Source organism: Castanea sativa, chromosome 8 (genome assembly GCF_040712315.1).
Source record: "Castanea sativa cultivar Marrone di Chiusa Pesio chromosome 8, ASM4071231v1".
In the NCBI taxonomy this organism is placed as follows: Eukaryota; Viridiplantae; Streptophyta; class Magnoliopsida; order Fagales; family Fagaceae; genus Castanea; species Castanea sativa.
In genome coordinates this window covers 17,007,148-17,025,069 of record NC_134020.1, presented here as the reverse complement: position 1 = coordinate 17,025,069, position 17,922 = coordinate 17,007,148, and the positions used below count along the sequence as shown (strand labels likewise).

At 39.6% G+C, this 17,922-nt stretch overlaps 1 protein-coding gene across 1 annotated transcript; it reads left to right on the top strand.

Annotated features, from left to right (window-relative positions):
• The first annotated feature begins 10,132 nt into the window (after positions 1–10,132).
• Positions 10,133–13,567, top strand: LOC142607067 (acyl-acyl carrier protein thioesterase TE3, chloroplastic-like). The gene is made up of 5 exons (XM_075778478.1): positions 10,133–10,479; positions 10,752–10,852; positions 11,436–11,545; positions 12,497–12,592; positions 12,683–13,567. The coding sequence occupies exons 1-5, from the start codon at positions 10,259–10,261 to the stop codon at positions 12,800–12,802; spliced, it is 648 nt and encodes a 215-aa protein (XP_075634593.1). The 5' UTR covers positions 10,133–10,258; the 3' UTR covers positions 12,803–13,567.
• Positions 13,568–17,922: the final 4,355 nt, after the last annotated feature.

Here is a 17,922-nt window from a genome sequence, read left to right as displayed (position 1 = left end):
TTTCCCTACCACACTTAAGGGACCAGCGCAGGTGTGGTTCAGCAAAATACCCCCAAACTCAGTGAGATCATTTGAAGAGTTGAGTAAATTGTTTGTCAATAATTTCATTGGAGGACAATGCCACAAGCGTTCCTCTTCTAGTTTGCTAACTATAGAGTAAGGGGAAAATGAGAGTTTGCGGTCTTTCATTACCCGGTTTAATAGGGAAGCCTTGACAGTGGACGAAATGGATGACAAGTTGTTATTGGCCACTTTCCATAATGGGGTCAATTCTGACTTGTTCATCCATAAGCTCTACGAGCAGGAACCACAGACTATGGCCGAACTCGTCCATTCGGCCCAGAATTTCATAAATGCTGAGGATGCTATCATAGCCAAGAAGAGAAAGAGAGTAGAGTGCTCGGAAGCAGGCCACTAGCGTTACTCAAATTAGGGCCCTCGTCCAAAGAAGGCTTGGGTAGACGAGAGAAAAGATAAGGATGGTAAGAAGGCAAGTTCCTCAGCGAGAAATCAGCAATACACACCCCTGAGTATGCCACCAAAGCAGGTTCTTATGCAGATTAAGGATGATCCGTCCTTGAAGTGGCCGGATAAGATGAAAGGAGATACTAACAAGCGTAATAGGAGCAAGTATTGCCGCTTTCATAAAGACTATGGGTATGACACGGACGAGTGCTTTGATTTGAAGCGGCAGATAGAGAACCTCATTAGACAAGGAAAGTTAAGGAACTTCTTTGGACGAGACCAGAGAGATGAGAAACTAAAGGCTAAGGTGGAGGAGTCATCACGACCCCTACTAGGAGAGATAAGAGTAATTATCGGAGGAACCTCGACAGCGCAGTCAAGGAAGACATACCTGAAGGTGGTGCAGAACATCCAGCTATCTGGACGACCTCCTAGGACGAGGGAAGCAGACGAGCAGGCCATTACGTTCACAGACGAAGACGCAGGATGACTTCACCACCCACACGATGACGCGATAGTCATCACCCTACTCATTGCTGACTACATGACTAGGAGGGTGTTGATAGACAATGGCAGTTCTGCGGATATTTTGTATTAACCCGTCTTCCAGCAAATGAGGCTAGGACGAGATCAGCTTCGACTAGTGAATTCACCATTGGTGGGATTCGGAGGAATGAAGGTGCAACCAGTGGGCACCATTACATTACCAGTGGTCGTTGGAGCGTATCCACAGCAGATAACCAAAGAGGTAAATTTCCTTGTTGTTGATTGTGCATCGTCATATAATGCAATTATTGGAAGACCAACTCTGAATAGTTGGAATGCGGTAACCTCTACCTACCACTTGTCCATCAAATTCCCGACCAAGCACGGAGTGGGCCAAGTACAAGGAGATCAATTGGCCGCCAGAGAGTGCTACCTAGTCATGCTGGCGATGGACGAGCATATACAGGCAATGAGTATAGACGAGAGAAGGATCATAGAGGAACCCACTGAGGTGTTAGAAGACGTCCCTTTGGAAGAGAACAGGCCTGAGAAGTTCACTAGAATTGGGGCGAGCATGGAAGAAGAGGCAAAGCATGCTTTGGTCCAGTTTTTGAAGAAAAGTCCCGATGTCTTTGCATGGAGTCATGAAGACATGCCTGGTATTGATCCAAGTGTTATTACTCACAGCCTGAATGTGTGTCCCTATTCCAAGCCAGTGCGTCAGAAGAAGAGGGTTTTTGCTCTTAAGCCAAACAATGCCATCAAAGAAGAAGTCTAGAAGTTGATTATTGCGGAGTTCATCCGAGAAGTTTATTATCCAGATTGGTTGGCGAACGTAGTCATGGTAAAGAAAGCCAACAGAAAGTGGCGGATGTGCGTGGACTTTACTGACTTAAACAAAGCTTGCCCCAAGGATAGTTACCCATTATCACGCATTGACCAGCTGGTGGACTCGACGGCAGGTCACAGGTTGTTGAGCTTCATGGACGCCTTTTCAGGCTACAACCAGATAAAGATGGACGAGGCGGATCAAGAAAAGACCTCATTTGTTACAAGCCAAGGGTTGCTTTGCTACAAAGTAATGCCCTTCGGTTTGAAGAATGCAGGGGCGACTTACCAACGACTGGTTAACCACATGTTCCGTCCTCAAATCGGGCGAAATGTGGAGGTTTATGTGGATGATATACTGGTAAAGAGCCTGGACGAGGGAAACCATCTGGACGACCTTCAAGAGACTTTTGATACACTTCGGCGGTATAACATGAAATTAAATTCAAGAAAGTGTGCTTTCGGAGTTTCGTCAGGGAAGTTTTTGGGGTTCATGGTTTCGTACAAAGGAATTGAAGCAAATCCGGACAAAATCCAGGTGATAATGAATATGGAACCACCGAAGAATATCAAGGAAGTCTAGTCTCTTACCAGACGAGTTGCCGCCCTTAACAGGTTTGTGTCAAAAGCTACTAACAAGTGTTTGTCATTCTTTAAAGTCCTCAGGAAGGCATTTGAGTGGACAGACGAGTGTCAAAAGATCTTTCAAGACTTGAAGACGTACCTCATGACAACGCCGTTGCTGAGTCCATCTGTACTTGGAGAAGAGCTGTATTTGTATTTGGTGGTGTCCCTACACGCAGTAAGCTCAGCGTTGGTCAGAGAAGAAGGGAGAATCCAGAAACCAGTTTATTACACAAGCCGTGCGATGAGAGAAGCGGAAGGACGATATCCGATGATGGAGAAGCTAGCTTTTGCCTTAATTACGGCTTCCAGGAAGCTGAGGCATTATTTCCAAGCTCATATTATCAACGTCCTAACAGATCATCCCATAAAGAAGGCAATGAACAAGTTGGAAGCCGCTGGATGATTAATACAGTGGGTTGTGGAACTTAGTGAGTTTGACGTCAGATACCTTCCAAGCAGTGCGATAAATGCGCAGGCATTAGCAGATTTCATTGCAGAGTTCACCCCCATCCAAGACGAGCTGGACAAAAACGAAGAAGTTGAAAGGTGGGTTATCAATGTAGATGGATCGTCCACACTATATGTAGGAGGGATTGGAGTCATACTTAAGTCCCCAAGGGGTGATAAGCTGGAGTACGCAGCCCGTCTACAGTATCAAACCACCAACAGCGAGGCTGAGTACGAAGCTCTACTCAAAGGACTGGAATTGGCTAAGTCCTTGGGGCGGAGTCGATAATAGTCAAAGGAGATTCTCAGCTAGTCATCAACCAAGTAAATGGAATGTGTGATGCCAAGATAGATCGGATGAAGAAATACCTCAGCAAAGTGAAACGACTTGCACGAAAGTTCTCAGAGGTAAGTTTTGTTCAACTCCCCAGGGAGGAAAATATGGAAGCAGATATCTTGGCGAAAGCAGCTTCGGAAGGAGGAGTTACGGACGAGTACGACAACGTCCAATATATGCCAAGCATAGACCTTCCGGACATACAACAGATAGGAGGGGGAGAAAATTGGATGAGTCCAATAGTAATCTATCTCAAAGATGGAAGGCTTCCAGAAGACAAGGGCGAAGTTAGGAAGTTAAGGGTTAGAGCAGCCAAATACGTCCTCATAAACGAAGTGCTGTACAAGCGAGGTTTTTCCCAACCTTACCTAAGGTGCTTGGCTCCGGACGAGTCAAACTATGTTTTGAGGGAAGTTCATGAAGGAGCATGTAGGAATCATTCAGGAGCGAGATCGCTTGTCCATAAAGTCGTCCATGCAGGCTACTATTGGCCTACAATGTAGGCAGATGCTAAGGCCTATGTCAAGGTGTGTGACCAGTGTCAGCGCTATAGCAATGTCCCTAGACAGCCGTCAGAGTACTAGACCCCAATGATGGCCCCATGGCCCTTTGCATAGTGGGGACTGGATATCCTAGGTCCCTTCCCCATGGGAACCAAACAAATGAAGTTTTTGGTAGTAGGGATCGATTACTTTACCAAGTGGATAGAGGCCGAACCTTTTACAACAATCACTCAGTAAAATGTTAAAAATTTTGTTTGAAAGAATATTCTATGTAGGTTCGGAGTACCCAGGGTACTAGTATCAGATAATGGACGTCAGTTTGACAACGCACCTTTTAGAGACTTTTGCGAACATTTTGGAATCAAGAATCACTATTCTTCACCCTCCCATCCACAGGTAAATGGACAAGCAGAAGTAGCGAACCGATCCCTGCTGAAAATCATCAAGACTCGGCTCGAATGGGCAAAAGGGATATGGCCAGACGAGTTACCAGGTGTTCTTTGGGCCTACAGGACGACTGTACAAACTCCAACAGGAGAGACCCCCTTTAAGCTAGCCTATAGAAGTGAAGCCGTCATACCGGCAGAAGTTCATATGGCTAATCATCGAGTGATGAAGTATCAGGAGAGAGAGAATGGGGAACAACTTCATCTTGACCTCGATCTTATTGACGAGGTAAGAATGGATGCGGAGCAAAGGACAGCAAGATACAAGAATCTTATAGCTAGGCAGCATGATGCCATGGTGAAACTCAGACGATTCAGTGTTGGGGACCTCGTTCTTAAAAAAGTCTCCTTGGCAACTAGGAATCCAGCTCATGGAAAATTAGGACCCAATTGGGAGGAACCCTATAGGGTAATCAACTGCAAGAGGCAGGGGTCATACTACCTGGGGGCCCTAGACGGACGAAAGTTAGAGCACCCTTGGAACGTGGAACACCTGAGGAGGTACTATCAGTGATAAGCTTGGACGAAATAATCCAGGGACGAGGTTGATACTATGGACAGCTACAACTACAGTCTATGTGTTTACTTATATCTACTGTTGTGTTCTTATTACTACTATGGTGTGTATTAAGAATAAAAAGTGCACTAGTTTTTAAACTTTTGCACCGTCTACAGACTAGTTTGTGAAAGACGAGGTTATGTATTTTCTTAAGTATTTTAATAAGGCACTAGTTTCTAAGCGTGCCATATTTGTGGACAATGTTCATGCAATAATATGGTTTGAATTTCTAATGTATTTAATACATAAATCTAATTTTCATAATAATACCCACAAGGGGGGCAAAAGCCTAAAACGAATGAAAATCTCTGGACGCAAGGATGTAACGTTTATAAGCGTTCCTCGAAATGAGGATAAAGCAAATGAAAATAATCTAAGACATGCTCGTCTGAAGATAAACGGACGAGGAAAAGGCCTATAGTGAAACTAGTCCATAGACGAGCATCAGGCCAAGACGCCCAGGTATACTGGAACGAGGTAAACAATAGAAATGTCTAAGCGAGAGACGAATGCCAACTACCTAGCCCATAGACGAGGAAAAAGATGGATGATCATCATTGCCATTTCTGAGACGAGTTATACTTAGAAAAATATAAAATGGCTAACAAAAACATCCAAGCATAGTTAGGTCGTCCATAAGAGAGATGTATGGACGACCATTCAACAATATTGTTTAAAAGCCAACACCTAATGGTGAAAAAAGAACATAAACTCGCCCATACAATAAGATAAAATACTGGATAAAAGTATACGATCATCAAAGTCTAAAACAAGGGTAGACGACTATCATCCAAAAACCCTTACAAAGTAAGCCTTAAAAAGGCAATTGTTAATAAACTCGTCCAGAAAACTCTGGACGAGATAATTGTATTCAAATACATCTTAATAAAGGTCCTAAAAAACAACAGACCAAATCAAAAAGAAAAACAAACAAACACTAAGTTAACAATCTTGTCTTTAAGTAGGAGGGGCGTCGGCATTAGGGTCGTCCTGAGGTGGCTTCGTAGAGGCATCGTCGTTAACATTGACGTCTTCTAAGCTCGTCTGGAGGAGGGAACTTGAAGTAGCCCTACCCAGGTTAAGTTTGATAAGGCTGAAGTCAATTTTAGGGAATTTCTCCATGGCTTCCATCTTGAATCTTCGAACCCAGCTGCATAGTTGGCGTCCATTTGATTGGTGAATTCTTTGGACGACTTAAACTCTGCAACTGTGTCTCCCCTAACCTTTTCAAGAAGGGTGTTTAGCTCGTCATTCTTCTTCTGGAGGAGTTCAAGACAAGCGTCCTTCTCCTTGACGTCTGTCCTCAATTCCTCAACGTTGCTCCTCAGCTTCTTTGCATCCTCCTTAGCCTTGGCAGCTACTTCAGCCCACCTTGTAGACTCATCCTTTCCCTTTTGGATCATCTTCTCCAATAGAATCCTCATCTTATCCAATTTAGTTGCCTGCCTGGATGCGGCAATAAACTTAGACATAGCCTGCACAAATTAAAAATTTCATTATAATGGGCATATATACGAAACTGGCAAGACGAGGCATGTATATATATAAAAAAAGAGAAGAAAGAAGGGAGCATACCTTGAAAAGGTCATGAATGCCAGAACGTTCAAAATCCTTTAGAGACATATCATAGCACACCATCACGTCTTCATCCGTCACAACCTTCTCAAACCTTTCCCAAGCCAAGCCCTCGCCGGAAAGAAGGTTTTGAGGGGCTTGTTAAGAAGGTTGGAACGAGGAAGGAGGGTCAGTTTTGGACGAGATCTGCAAGGACGGAGAATCCTTTGGTTCGGAATCAACATCTAAAATTTGGATGGGACTCTTGGAGTCGAGGAAAGGGTGGGATTGATTGTCCTGGGTTTGAGCCTTTTTAGCCTTGGACGACCTGTGCTTGACCCTCTTGTCCTTATGCCTGCTTGGAAGATTCCCCAAGTCAATTCCAAGAGACAAGCTCTTCCTTTTATCTCCAACAGAAAGATAAGGCTGAGATTCCTCAAAGACAGGACGAGGCTGGGAATCCCCGAGCACGGGTTGAGGGTGAGGCTGAGCTTCTGGCCCCACAACCTTGTCCACTACCTCTTTCCCTTTATTTTCCTTCATCATAACCATACCTACAGGGAAATTTGTTAGAATCAACCCTAGGGATAGCAAAAGAGGGCCACTCAAAGTAAAAACTTACGTCTACGGACTGTACACTCGTGGGCTGTGGCTTCGGGAGAAGGCTCAGGACCAAGTCCCCAGGTAGCTAGGCTTTGAAGAATGACCAAGGAGTGGAAATCTCTTTCAGGTTGTAGACGAGCTTTCTGAACTCGTCCAAGGAAAAACTTGCTCAAATGAGGTCGTCTAGCACCTACAAAAAAGAGGAGGGTGATTAGACGACTACAATACGAAATGTAACAAAAGATGAAGGGATGGCCAGACATACCTTCAGCCCGAAGGTTCCCTAATTCTCCTGTGTAAGGAGGGAATGAATCCCTGTCAACCTCAATAGGGCGTCCAGCCCAAAAGCCAGAGACGAAGAAGAACTCCGTCTTCCATTTCCTATCTGAGGTGACTAAGGATTTTATTAGCCTATAATCTTTCCCTCTGGCTGTAAGCTGGTAAAAGCCAAGGGATTGGTTAATCTCGGAGGACTTATAACAGTAGAGGAACTCATCCACAGTAAGAGGACGATCCCCCTCAAACACCTCCCTCCATAAAACTTGCTTAGCAATTATTAGCCTCCATGCATTGGGGTTGAACTGACAAATACCTAAGTCTAACCTAGAAAGCAGCTCCCTGGCAAAGGCATTGAGGGGCAACCTCAAACCCTCCAAGAAGTAAGCCTCATAAATGCCAATACCAAAACGGGGCTAACAACATCACTCATCACGCACAGGTACTCTAGGATTTAAACTTTCAGGGATTTGGTACCAAGACTTAAGAAGGCCTAACTTTCTCTCGTTTGTCTTGGAGGCAACCCCAACAGCACAACTATAAACCACTTCTTCCTCGTCTTGAGCAGAAGACGAGGGGGCACTAGTGCCAGCCCTAGACCCAGACTCAGTCCTCGTCCTTAGGCTTTCCTGAAATTCCTCTAAGGGAATTCCAGGAACACCTGACGTATACTCGTCCGTGGTGTTTCCTTCACTACTGCTATGGCTATCACCACTACTACTATCACTAGACCCACTAAAACTACTAGGATCATGATACTCGTCTATAGCTTTGTCAACACTATTGCTAGACGAGGAAAGCTCTACATACATTTTTTGAGAAAGCTTAAAATCTGAGGATGAGAATGTAGAAAATACTTGAGTCTAGACAAAGGGGAACTACAGACGCAGGAAACTTCTAGACGAGGCGCTAAGACAAGGATGTCAAAAAAGAAAATTTGAAAAAGTGCATAGGGTATGAGAGGAAATCCACTATTTATAGGTGTTGAAAAATGGTGTCTCGAATTACGTGACCAATCAAGACACGCCACCTGGCGTTTCCCTCGATAAATAAAATCGACATGATAAATTGCCAATGAAGCTACGACGCGTGGCACACATACAGCTAACATAAAGACACGCGTCCAAAAATGACATCGTTTTACATGCTTCCTAGATGACCCATAGACAAGGGGGCAACTGATGGGGGATAACTCCAAATAATCGTCCATGAAGGTCGTCCAGGGCAAGACCAAACAATCGAAAGCTGTCAGAACCTCGTCCATGAAGCTCGTCCATACAGGGAGATGTTTGGATGAGGTTTTGTGTGGTAAAGTTTCACAAGAACCCCGCCATGTCGTTCAGGGTCGTCGTGAACCTCGTCCATGGAAAGGATCGTCCATAAAGGAAGGACCTCCCTAGGATGCGAGGTACGCTCGGCTGGGAGTCCTTAGGACGAGGACCCTTGGACGAACCCTGGACACTTAGGAAAATTCCTGAGCTTGTAGAACAACCCCTTATTACACGCATAACTTCCAACAACAGTTAGGTGAGATATATGTAACTCCCAAGCAGTTGTGGAAGTTATCTCTGAACCCTCACACCTCCTCAAATCCAGGGGAGGTTACAAGTTTGATAACTATTCTTAGGACACTATATAAATGTTCATTCAGACAAAAACAAGGGTACGTTTTACATTTCCAAAAAAAAGTTGGAACTCCGAAAATATTTAAAAAAAAAACTAACTTTGCCATCGGAGGGTTCTTGGCCGGCGACCCCAGTCACCTTTGATCGCTTTTCTTTCTTTTTTAGGTCATCGAGAGAGCAAGTAGTCCCTTCAAGTTCGAAGTATCCAGCCTACTGATTTTCTTCGCATCATCAGTTTAGATTTTCAAAGTCTTAACATTGGTGTTTGGATTATTTAAACATTTGCAATTAACATGCTCCTTAGCTTTAGGGTTCTACTCTTTCATTGTCAAAATAGGGTATTAGCATTCAAATTGTGTGTCTAAGGTAACTTCTCTAGTAAATACTAAATATTTCTTAACAATAATCCAACAATGTTAATGTAGACTAGTTGTAAGATTGAGCGGTCATGGGTGCCCATCACCTTTCTAAGAATGTACCCTAACTCCAAATTCAGTCCTAATTAATGGTCCTTTGTATATGGGTTTTATAGTGGTTCTCAATCCATTAAAAATAGAATGAAAACTCATTTTATTTTCCCTAATCCACGAGGCTTGTAGTGTATTCTCTGTCCATCTGCATGATGGGCCTACACCATGCAACCATCAATATGGTCCAATATTGAAAAACCCTATTGAAACTAATGGGCCCGAGTTTGGGTGCTCATAGTAGGGTTTTTCGGTTTGAAATTTGAAATTTGATAATCACGACTCATCTCCATCCTCTATCTCCTTCTCCGATAACCATCGCTCCATATCATTGTATCCATTCAACAGAGATTTTGAAATATTCACCAAATCTTAAGATCTTTGTTAAAACGTCAAGGCATTCGCTAAATCACGATGCCCTCTACCTCAAAATTCCTTTGACGATGGACATTTATCCTCATGACTACTAACTTGTGGGTTTAATAGAATGGATTAGAGATTTATGCTCTCTAGATTGGTTGACAATCCTTGCCTTGATAGTTAGCAACTCTTCCAACAGTTTCCTAAAAAAGAGTGTGTTTATTTTCTTCTTTTACAAAAAAAAGAATTGCAATGTTCATAATATTTCATAACAAATCTTAAGTGGTAGATTCCTATTTAAAAAAAGTGGTAGATTGTTACAGGTTATTATTGATGGACAAGAAAGTAATTTAAATGATAGATTCAAATTAAAAATTTGTAATAACCTATTAATTAAGATTTATTGTAAAAATATTTTAAAAATATTAATTCTTAATCAAAATAAATAAATACAATAGCCAGTGGAGGCGTTAAAAGTTAAAACAGTTGATTAGCCACAAAAAAAAAAAAAAAGGAAAAAAAGAAGTTAAAACAGTTTCATGGATTCTAACGCCCTTTGCATTTCCATTTTCCATTTTCCATTTTCCATTTTCCAGTTCCAAGTTCCAACCAAACCGTTTTTAAAGTTCCGAACGGTTAACCCAACACCCCCACAGTCCCACAGCCGATCAAGACATGTCACAACTGCACGCGCTTTCACTTGCCCACGCCCACCCGTCCCACGCGGCGGTGTTAGTAGTTCCCGCCTCACGTGTCAAATCCACGTGGCTTCATCTCCGCCGTCCATTCCCCATGACCGCTCTATCACCGGTGTTGCCGCCGCATCTCCGATCAGTCCCAGCCGTGAGAAGCTGCAGCAACGCACTCGCATTTTTGGACCTCAAAGGTGGCAAAGGGTACTTCAAACTTCAAACTTCAAACTTCAAATTACTCTCTTTAATGGGTTGCTTTAATGAATATGATTATTGTTGTTGTGACATTTGTTACAGACTTCCAATTACAAGTCTTATTAGTTTGTTAAATTCATGAACCAATTTCGTTCAGTTTCTTTGTCTGTGAAATTTGTCAGTGGTTTTTTCTTTTCTTTCTTTTTGGATTTTGTTATTGCCTATATTTGGGTTTTGAATGATTAGTAAGAATTCGAAAAAAAAAAAACTTTGTTTCGCAGAATGAGTGGGTTCTTTGAAGTTGAGCTCAAAGTTCGTGATTACGAGTTGGATCAATTTGGAGTAGTTAACAATGCTGTCTTTGCAAGTTACTGCCAACACGGTGAGAATATTTGTGTGTGGATTCATGTTAAATGTATGCAATTTTCTTTTAAATTCTAATGTTTGATAGTAGTTTATGTGCACGATGTGCAGTTTTTTTTTTTTTTTTAATTAATTTTTATGATAGTGTATTTAGGTATTTATAAAAGAGTGAAGTTAATTTGGAATGTTGAATGAGTGTATCATTTAGCAGTTCTTATGTGATTTTAAGAAAATGATGAGATTGCTAAAAAGCTGAAAATGAATATGAATGCATAACACTGCTAGTAAATTGCTACCAGGCTGTTATAATCATTGATCTATTGTAATACTCGAATTATTCTTGTACTTCTATTTGGAGGCTAAAAAAAATATAAGCACAGCCCTTGAATCATTTGCGCATAATGGAGGCAGCTCTGCTAAAAAGATTTGAAGTGTGTGTGTGAGAGACAAAGAGAGAGAGACAGAGAGGATTTTTCTCCTTTAGCTAAAACCTCTTCCAAATGGCACTTGAAATGAGCCCTACTACCTTTCATAGCATCTGAAAGGTCATAACTTCTTTATGAATAAAAATCCAATGATTTGATCTGGAATATATTACTCAGGTCGACATGAACTTCTGGAAAGGATTGGTGTCACTGCTGATACAGTTGCCCGCACTGGTGATGCATTAGCACTGTCAGAATTGTCACTCAAATTCCTTGCACCTCTAAGAGTATGTCCTTGATCCTTACAATTTTCTATGCTAAACCTGTATCCGTTTTTTACTTAATATTTATTAATTTCATAAGCCACAAAATAGATTGTTGTTACGCATATATTTTTATAACTTCTTGGTCTATTGCTAAATAATTGTTGGAGCCTAGTGCAGCCTTTGATCTTAAGTAATCAATACATTAGCTTAGGATGTTATTGTAAAGAATGGCTTCTAGGTTCCTGTTGTTTTGTTGGAAAATATTTTAAGTTGAAAGCATTTTCAGGAAAACACTTGTTTTCCAATGTTTTGTCGTGTTCATGAAAATGCTTTGGAAAACATTTTTCGGTATTTTCCTTGCATGAAGAATCATAAATTTTCCTAATTTTTTTTTTAGATATATATTAAACAACAACTTTAATTCACGAATTTAAAATATTACTACAGAACAACTAAAACCAACTTAAAAAATAAGAACAATCAAATAATTAGAATTTGGAAAGTATTGACAAGGTACCTTAGTTAACAATTTTCTAAACAATTTCTAACTTATTCCTTTAATTAAGTATTTAAGATTTGTTGTTTTAGAGGTGTAAGGATTTTTTGCGAAGAGCCTTGTAACTCAATTGACATTTCTTGGTGTTTCCAGTTGAGAATTTTAGGTTTCAAATCCCCCTCCCCCAATAATTGAAATTATTAAAAGAAGAAGGTATTAGAAATTCTTAGAGGTTGGAAAAGTAATTATAACTTGATATTGAAAGCTTTAATTGACATTGCTGAATGTGGGACAATGTTATTTGCATAATTTTTTTAGAATATCTTACACTGTAGTTTGTGCAAAGTTGTAATACTGATCAGTGCAATTTTTGTGCAATTAATGATTGCTAGGATAGGTTTTCATACTTATGTTTAAAGCTCGTACCTTATTAATATTGGTTATATCTGTTCTCATGGTGATTCCTGTGCATCTAGAGTGGAGAAAGATTTGTAGTAAAGGTTAGGATCTCTGGCTCCTCGGCTGCTCGCCTATACATTGAGCACTTCATCTTCAAGCTGCCAAATCAAGAGGTTTGTTATTGTGGCCCTTAGGCACCAATTTTCATAAACCATCTGAAGGATATGTCTTGATGTTTGGTGACTTTGATATGTGTTATTCAGCCTATTTTGGAGGCAAAGGCCACAGCAGTTTGGCTTGACAAGAACTATTGTCCTGTCCGTATTCCACAAGAGGTGAGATCTAAATGTGTTCAATTTATGTGCCATGAAGAATCTAGCTGATTTAACTGTGACAAGGACTCAGCAGAAAGGATTTTGTGGCCGAGGACCCATTGGTATATGTTTGTTGTTTCCAATTGTCCTTGTTTTCCCTTAGGAAAAAATATTCAGGGTGCAAATTTCCTTTCAACAAAAGAAAGTTTCCAACTTGAAAAAGAAATAATCTTTCGCATAAGATTCATCATATTTGTTCAATTCATCATGTTTATGTCTGATCTAAACAACTTTCTTATACAATTATTTGAAAAAGAGGGAGCCTTTGGAATCTTTCTGGCTTGTTCAACTGCTGTCTTCCTCAAGCAGCCTTGTCAAATGAAGGAGAAAAAACTGGGTACTTGTGGAGTGTATACCAATCAATTGAACTGAGTTTGGAGCATAAGTGTGTCTTTTAGATTGAATGGTGATAAAGTCAAGGCATGATACGTTACTAAGTGATTGTTGGCCCAGATTTGATGCCATGGTCCATTTTGTATGATGAAAAATGACTTAGGTTAGGATAACCAGGGCAAGTTTGTTGCATTTTCTGTGCCATGATTGTTTGAAATGAAGTTGAGAAGTTGGATTGGTAGATCTAAGAAAGAGAAGGTGGAAGGGTGGAGAAGAAAAATTGGTGTAAGAAGGTGTAATAATTTTATTGCTGGTTTTTGTACATGTTCTTGATTGCTTGAATATTTCTTAATTTAGTTGTAAACATGGAAGCATGGAAGAATACATTTCTTTTGAAGTGCTGGGACAACCAAATAACTTGTAATTGTTATGTTCCTCCAACATAGTACTATATTGAGTACCCTTCAACAATTTAGATATAGTTTAGGAATCTGGTGAAGGCAAAATTCTGGTTTTGTATCTCATACAAAACACATAGCGGAAGCAACAAACAAAGATCTATTTCATTCATGATTGATAACGTGCACTATGTAAATTTCAGAAATTAAGAACAAGATGGCATACCTTGGTGTAGGGAAATTCAAAACAAAGATTAGAAGCACTTAGGAACACTTTTAATCTTCACTCCAATTCCACTTTACGCCCAAGATGTGTGGTCTCTCAATCAGTTTTCAAAGGGAGAATAAAAGTGTGTCTCACACTCACTCACACACCGTTTTTTTTTTTTTTTTTTTTTTTTTCTTATAAAAATTATGTATGTTTCTCCCTTTATAACTAACTGATTATCTAATTGGGCTGGCCTATTGGGCCTTTCCAATTGGGCTTTAGTGTGTGGCTTGGAGTGGGACCAAAAGGGACCAATAAGACACTAGCTCCAATGGGCCTTGGGCTTTTCCGTCAACTCTTGAAAAGTTCAAAGTTACCATTAATTATATTTAATACCACTATATAAATATAATTGCACTATAGGCCTTATTAATAAATTATATCCCAAGACTTTATTATACATGCAACCTCTTCATAAAATATTCGTAGTAACACAAAGTCATAAATGTAGACTGCCACTTTGTAAATTACTACATCTTATCATTGAGTACCCGGTTTAATTCTTTAAAGTTATTCATTATATATTTATGAAATCCAATTTCATAAATATATACATTAGTAATTTCTTACTAAAGTAGTTAGGCCTAACTCTCTGAATAACTGAACTCATTAAACTTATCTCAATGGAATGTTTTATATCTCCATCAAGACACTATGAATTTCATCTTGAGAATATATGTTCCATCAACACTAAATGTGACTGCCCAACATACTGAGGTTTTGACCGTTACTTTAGATCTCACTCTTGATATATCAAAGCAACTCACACCTCATGATCAGGTTCATTATTCTCTCAAGATTAAGAGTTCATGGAAATTGAAGTCGTGAGATTTATTATTCATTTGACAGTCGTTAGGAGAATAATAAATCTCACAGTGATCCTGTTCAATATGTCTTAACTCTTAAAACATATCAACTAGAAGTATCCACTTCCATGATCAAGACAAATCATCTTAGTTGATATGTTATAGTCTTCGCAGATGAAATGCTCAATTTCATCACCGACTACGAACTATAAATTCTGAGTTTACAAAGAACTTGTGATTTACATCTTCTGTGACTTTTCACATAAATCATATACAATGCATCTCATGGACTATATGATAATGTCTCATATTTATGTTACCATTATTTTAGATAATAATAAAATAACTTTTTCAATCACAATATTAAGTCATACATAATATCATACATAACATCATACAATAGGATTTAAAGGCACTAATCCTAACAATCTCTCACTTGCCCTAAAGACTATTGTGCACCAATCTAACTCCCATTACTTCCAAATGTGACTCGAAAGTCCTTTGAGGCAAGGCTTTGGTAAAGGGATCTGCTAGATTATTTGCACTTTCAATCTTTGCTACCACAACATCTCCACGAGCAACAATGTCTTGAATGATGTGGTACTTCCTCTCAATGTGCTTTCCTTTCTTGTGATTCCTTGGATATTTGGATTGTGCAACCGCTCCACTATTATCATAAAACAATGTGATGGGAACTTGCTCCATTCTCATAACACCAAGATTAGAAAGGAATTTCTTAAGCCAAACAGCCTCCTTTGCTGCTTCACAAGCAGCAACGTACTCGGCTTCCATGGTGGAGTCCGCAATACAAGATTGCTTGACACTTCTCCAACTTATGGCTCCACCTCCCAAGGTGATAACACATCCTGAAGTGGATTTTCTGAAATCTAGATCCGATTGAAAATCTGAATCTGTATAGCCAATGGGAATCAAATCCTCACTATGGTAAACAAGCATATAATCTCTCATTCTCCTAAGATACTTAAGAATATGTTTTACAGCTTGCCAATGTTTTGGTCCTGGATTTGATTGATATCGGCTGACCATGCCAACTGAATAACAAATATCTTGTCTAGTACAAAGCATGGCATACATGAGATTTCCCACTGCAGAAGCATAAGGAACTTGTCTCATCATATTTTCTTCCTCTTGAGTCTTAGGCCTTTGGTCATTAGACAGAGGAACTCCATGTCTAAAAAGAAGCAATCCTTTCTTGGAGTTTTGCATGCTAAACCGTTCTAAAACCTTATCTATATATCCAGCTTGTGATAAGCCTAACATCTTATTCTTGCAATTTTGCCAAAGCTTGATCCCTAGAATAAAGTTAGCCTCACCCATGTCCTTCATATCAAATTGGCTTGACAACCAAATTTTAACCGATGACATTACCCCTACATCATTCCCAATGAGTAGAATATCATCAACCTAAAGCACTAGGAACATTACTACTTTGTTTCGATGTCTTTTGTACACACATGGTTCATCAAGATTTTGTTCAAAACCAAATGACTTGATTGCTTTATCAAATCTGATGTTCCATGACCTAAATGCTTGCTTAAGTCCATAAATGGACCTATTCAACTTGCATACCATATGCTCTTGGTTCTTTGCTATGAAACCTTGTGGTTGTAACATGTATATTTCTTCTTCAAGATTGCCATTAAGAAATGCAGTCTTGACATCCATTTGTCAAATCTCATAATCATAATGAGCAGCAATGGATAAGAGAATTTTGATAGATTTAAGCATGGCTACTGGCGAAAAAGTTTCATCATAATCAATACCTTCTTTTTGTGTATACCCTTTCGCCACTAGCCTTACTTTAAAAGTTTCAACCTTTCCATCTATCCCTCTCTTCCTCTTGTAAACCTATTTGCAACCAACAGGTTTAATGCCATTATGCGCCTTTATAAGATCTCATACATGATTGGAATACATAGAATCTATTTCAGATTTCATAACTTGGACCCAATGATGTGCATCTATATCATTCATTGCTTCATCATAAGTGTAAGGATCCGATTCAGCCTCTTCTGAGATAGCTTTATAAGTTTCTCCCAAACCTATAAATCTTATAGGAGGCCGAACAATTCTCCCACTACGACGAGACACCTGTGTACTAGACATATCATGAGTAGTATCTTATGGTGTATCTAATATAGCCACATCATCCCTAGTTTCATCCATTGGTTGTTCAACTACAGGTTCATTCATTTCAGCCAATACAACTCTACTTCTCAGAGTAAAATTATTCACAGTCATTTTCCAAGAATTTGGCATTTGTGCTAACAAACACTTTATTATCCTTATGACCATAGAATAAACCTCCAACTGTTCCTTTTGGATACCCTACAAAAAATACCACTTCTGTTTTAGACTGTAACTTGTCAGACTTTCCTTTTAACACATGTGCTGGACAACCCCAAATGTGGAGATGTCTCATACTAGGCTTATGCCCATTCCACAACTGTATAGGTGTTTTAGGAATAGACTTCGAAGATACTAAATTCAGAAGATACATTGCAGTATTTAAGGCATATCCCCAAAAAGAAATTAGTAGAGTCGAATAACTCAACATGGACCTAACCATATCTAAAAGAGTCATATTCGTTCTTTCTGCTACACCATTTTGTTGTGGAGTTCCAGGTGCAGTCAACTGGGATATAATCCCATTTTCAGTCAAGTAATCCTTGAAATCACCAAGAAGGTATTTGCCACCTCGATCAAATCGAATGGCCTTTATGTGTTTACCCAATTAATTCTTAACTTCAGCCCTAAACTCTTTGAACTTTTCAAAGGTTTCGGACTTCCGTTTCATTAGGTACACATAATCAAATCTAGAGTAATTATCAGTAAAAGTAATGAAATACTCATAGCCACCTCTTGCTTGGATTGACATAGGACCACATACATCTGAATGTACTAGTTCTAGCAAATCTTGGGCTCTTCTACCCTTTGCATTAAAAGGTCGTTTGGTCATCTTACCTTCCAAACAAGATTTGCAAACTAGAAAACCATCAAAGTCCATGGGCTGTAAAAGTCTATCTTTGATTAGTCTTTGAATCCTACTTGAATTAATATGACCTAAACGCAAGTGCCATAGATATGCATCACTAGTAAAAGGAAACTTTCTCTTTAATGATTTCACATGAGAGTTACTATCTAATTCAGAATTGTATAATTCATGCTTATCAGGAGTTAAAATATAAAGACCATGTACAATATTGCCAGAACAGATAAACACTTTATCCTTCTTTAGTACAACATTGTCTTTCAGGATAACACAATATCCAAGTTTACTTAAGTAAGTTGCAGAAATTAAAT

Excerpts from the sequence above, each read along its gene's own strand:
- LOC142607067 (XM_075778478.1), top strand. The coding sequence starts at position 10,259 with ATGTCACAACTGCACGCGCTTTCACTTGCCCACGCCCACCCGTCCCAC. Across the intron at positions 10,480-10,751 it reads GACCTCAAAGGTGGCAAAGG|AATGAGTGGGTTCTTTGAAG; the intron begins GTACTTCAAACT and ends TTTGTTTCGCAG. Across the intron at positions 11,546-12,496 it reads AATTCCTTGCACCTCTAAGA|AGTGGAGAAAGATTTGTAGT; the intron begins GTATGTCCTTGA and ends CTGTGCATCTAG.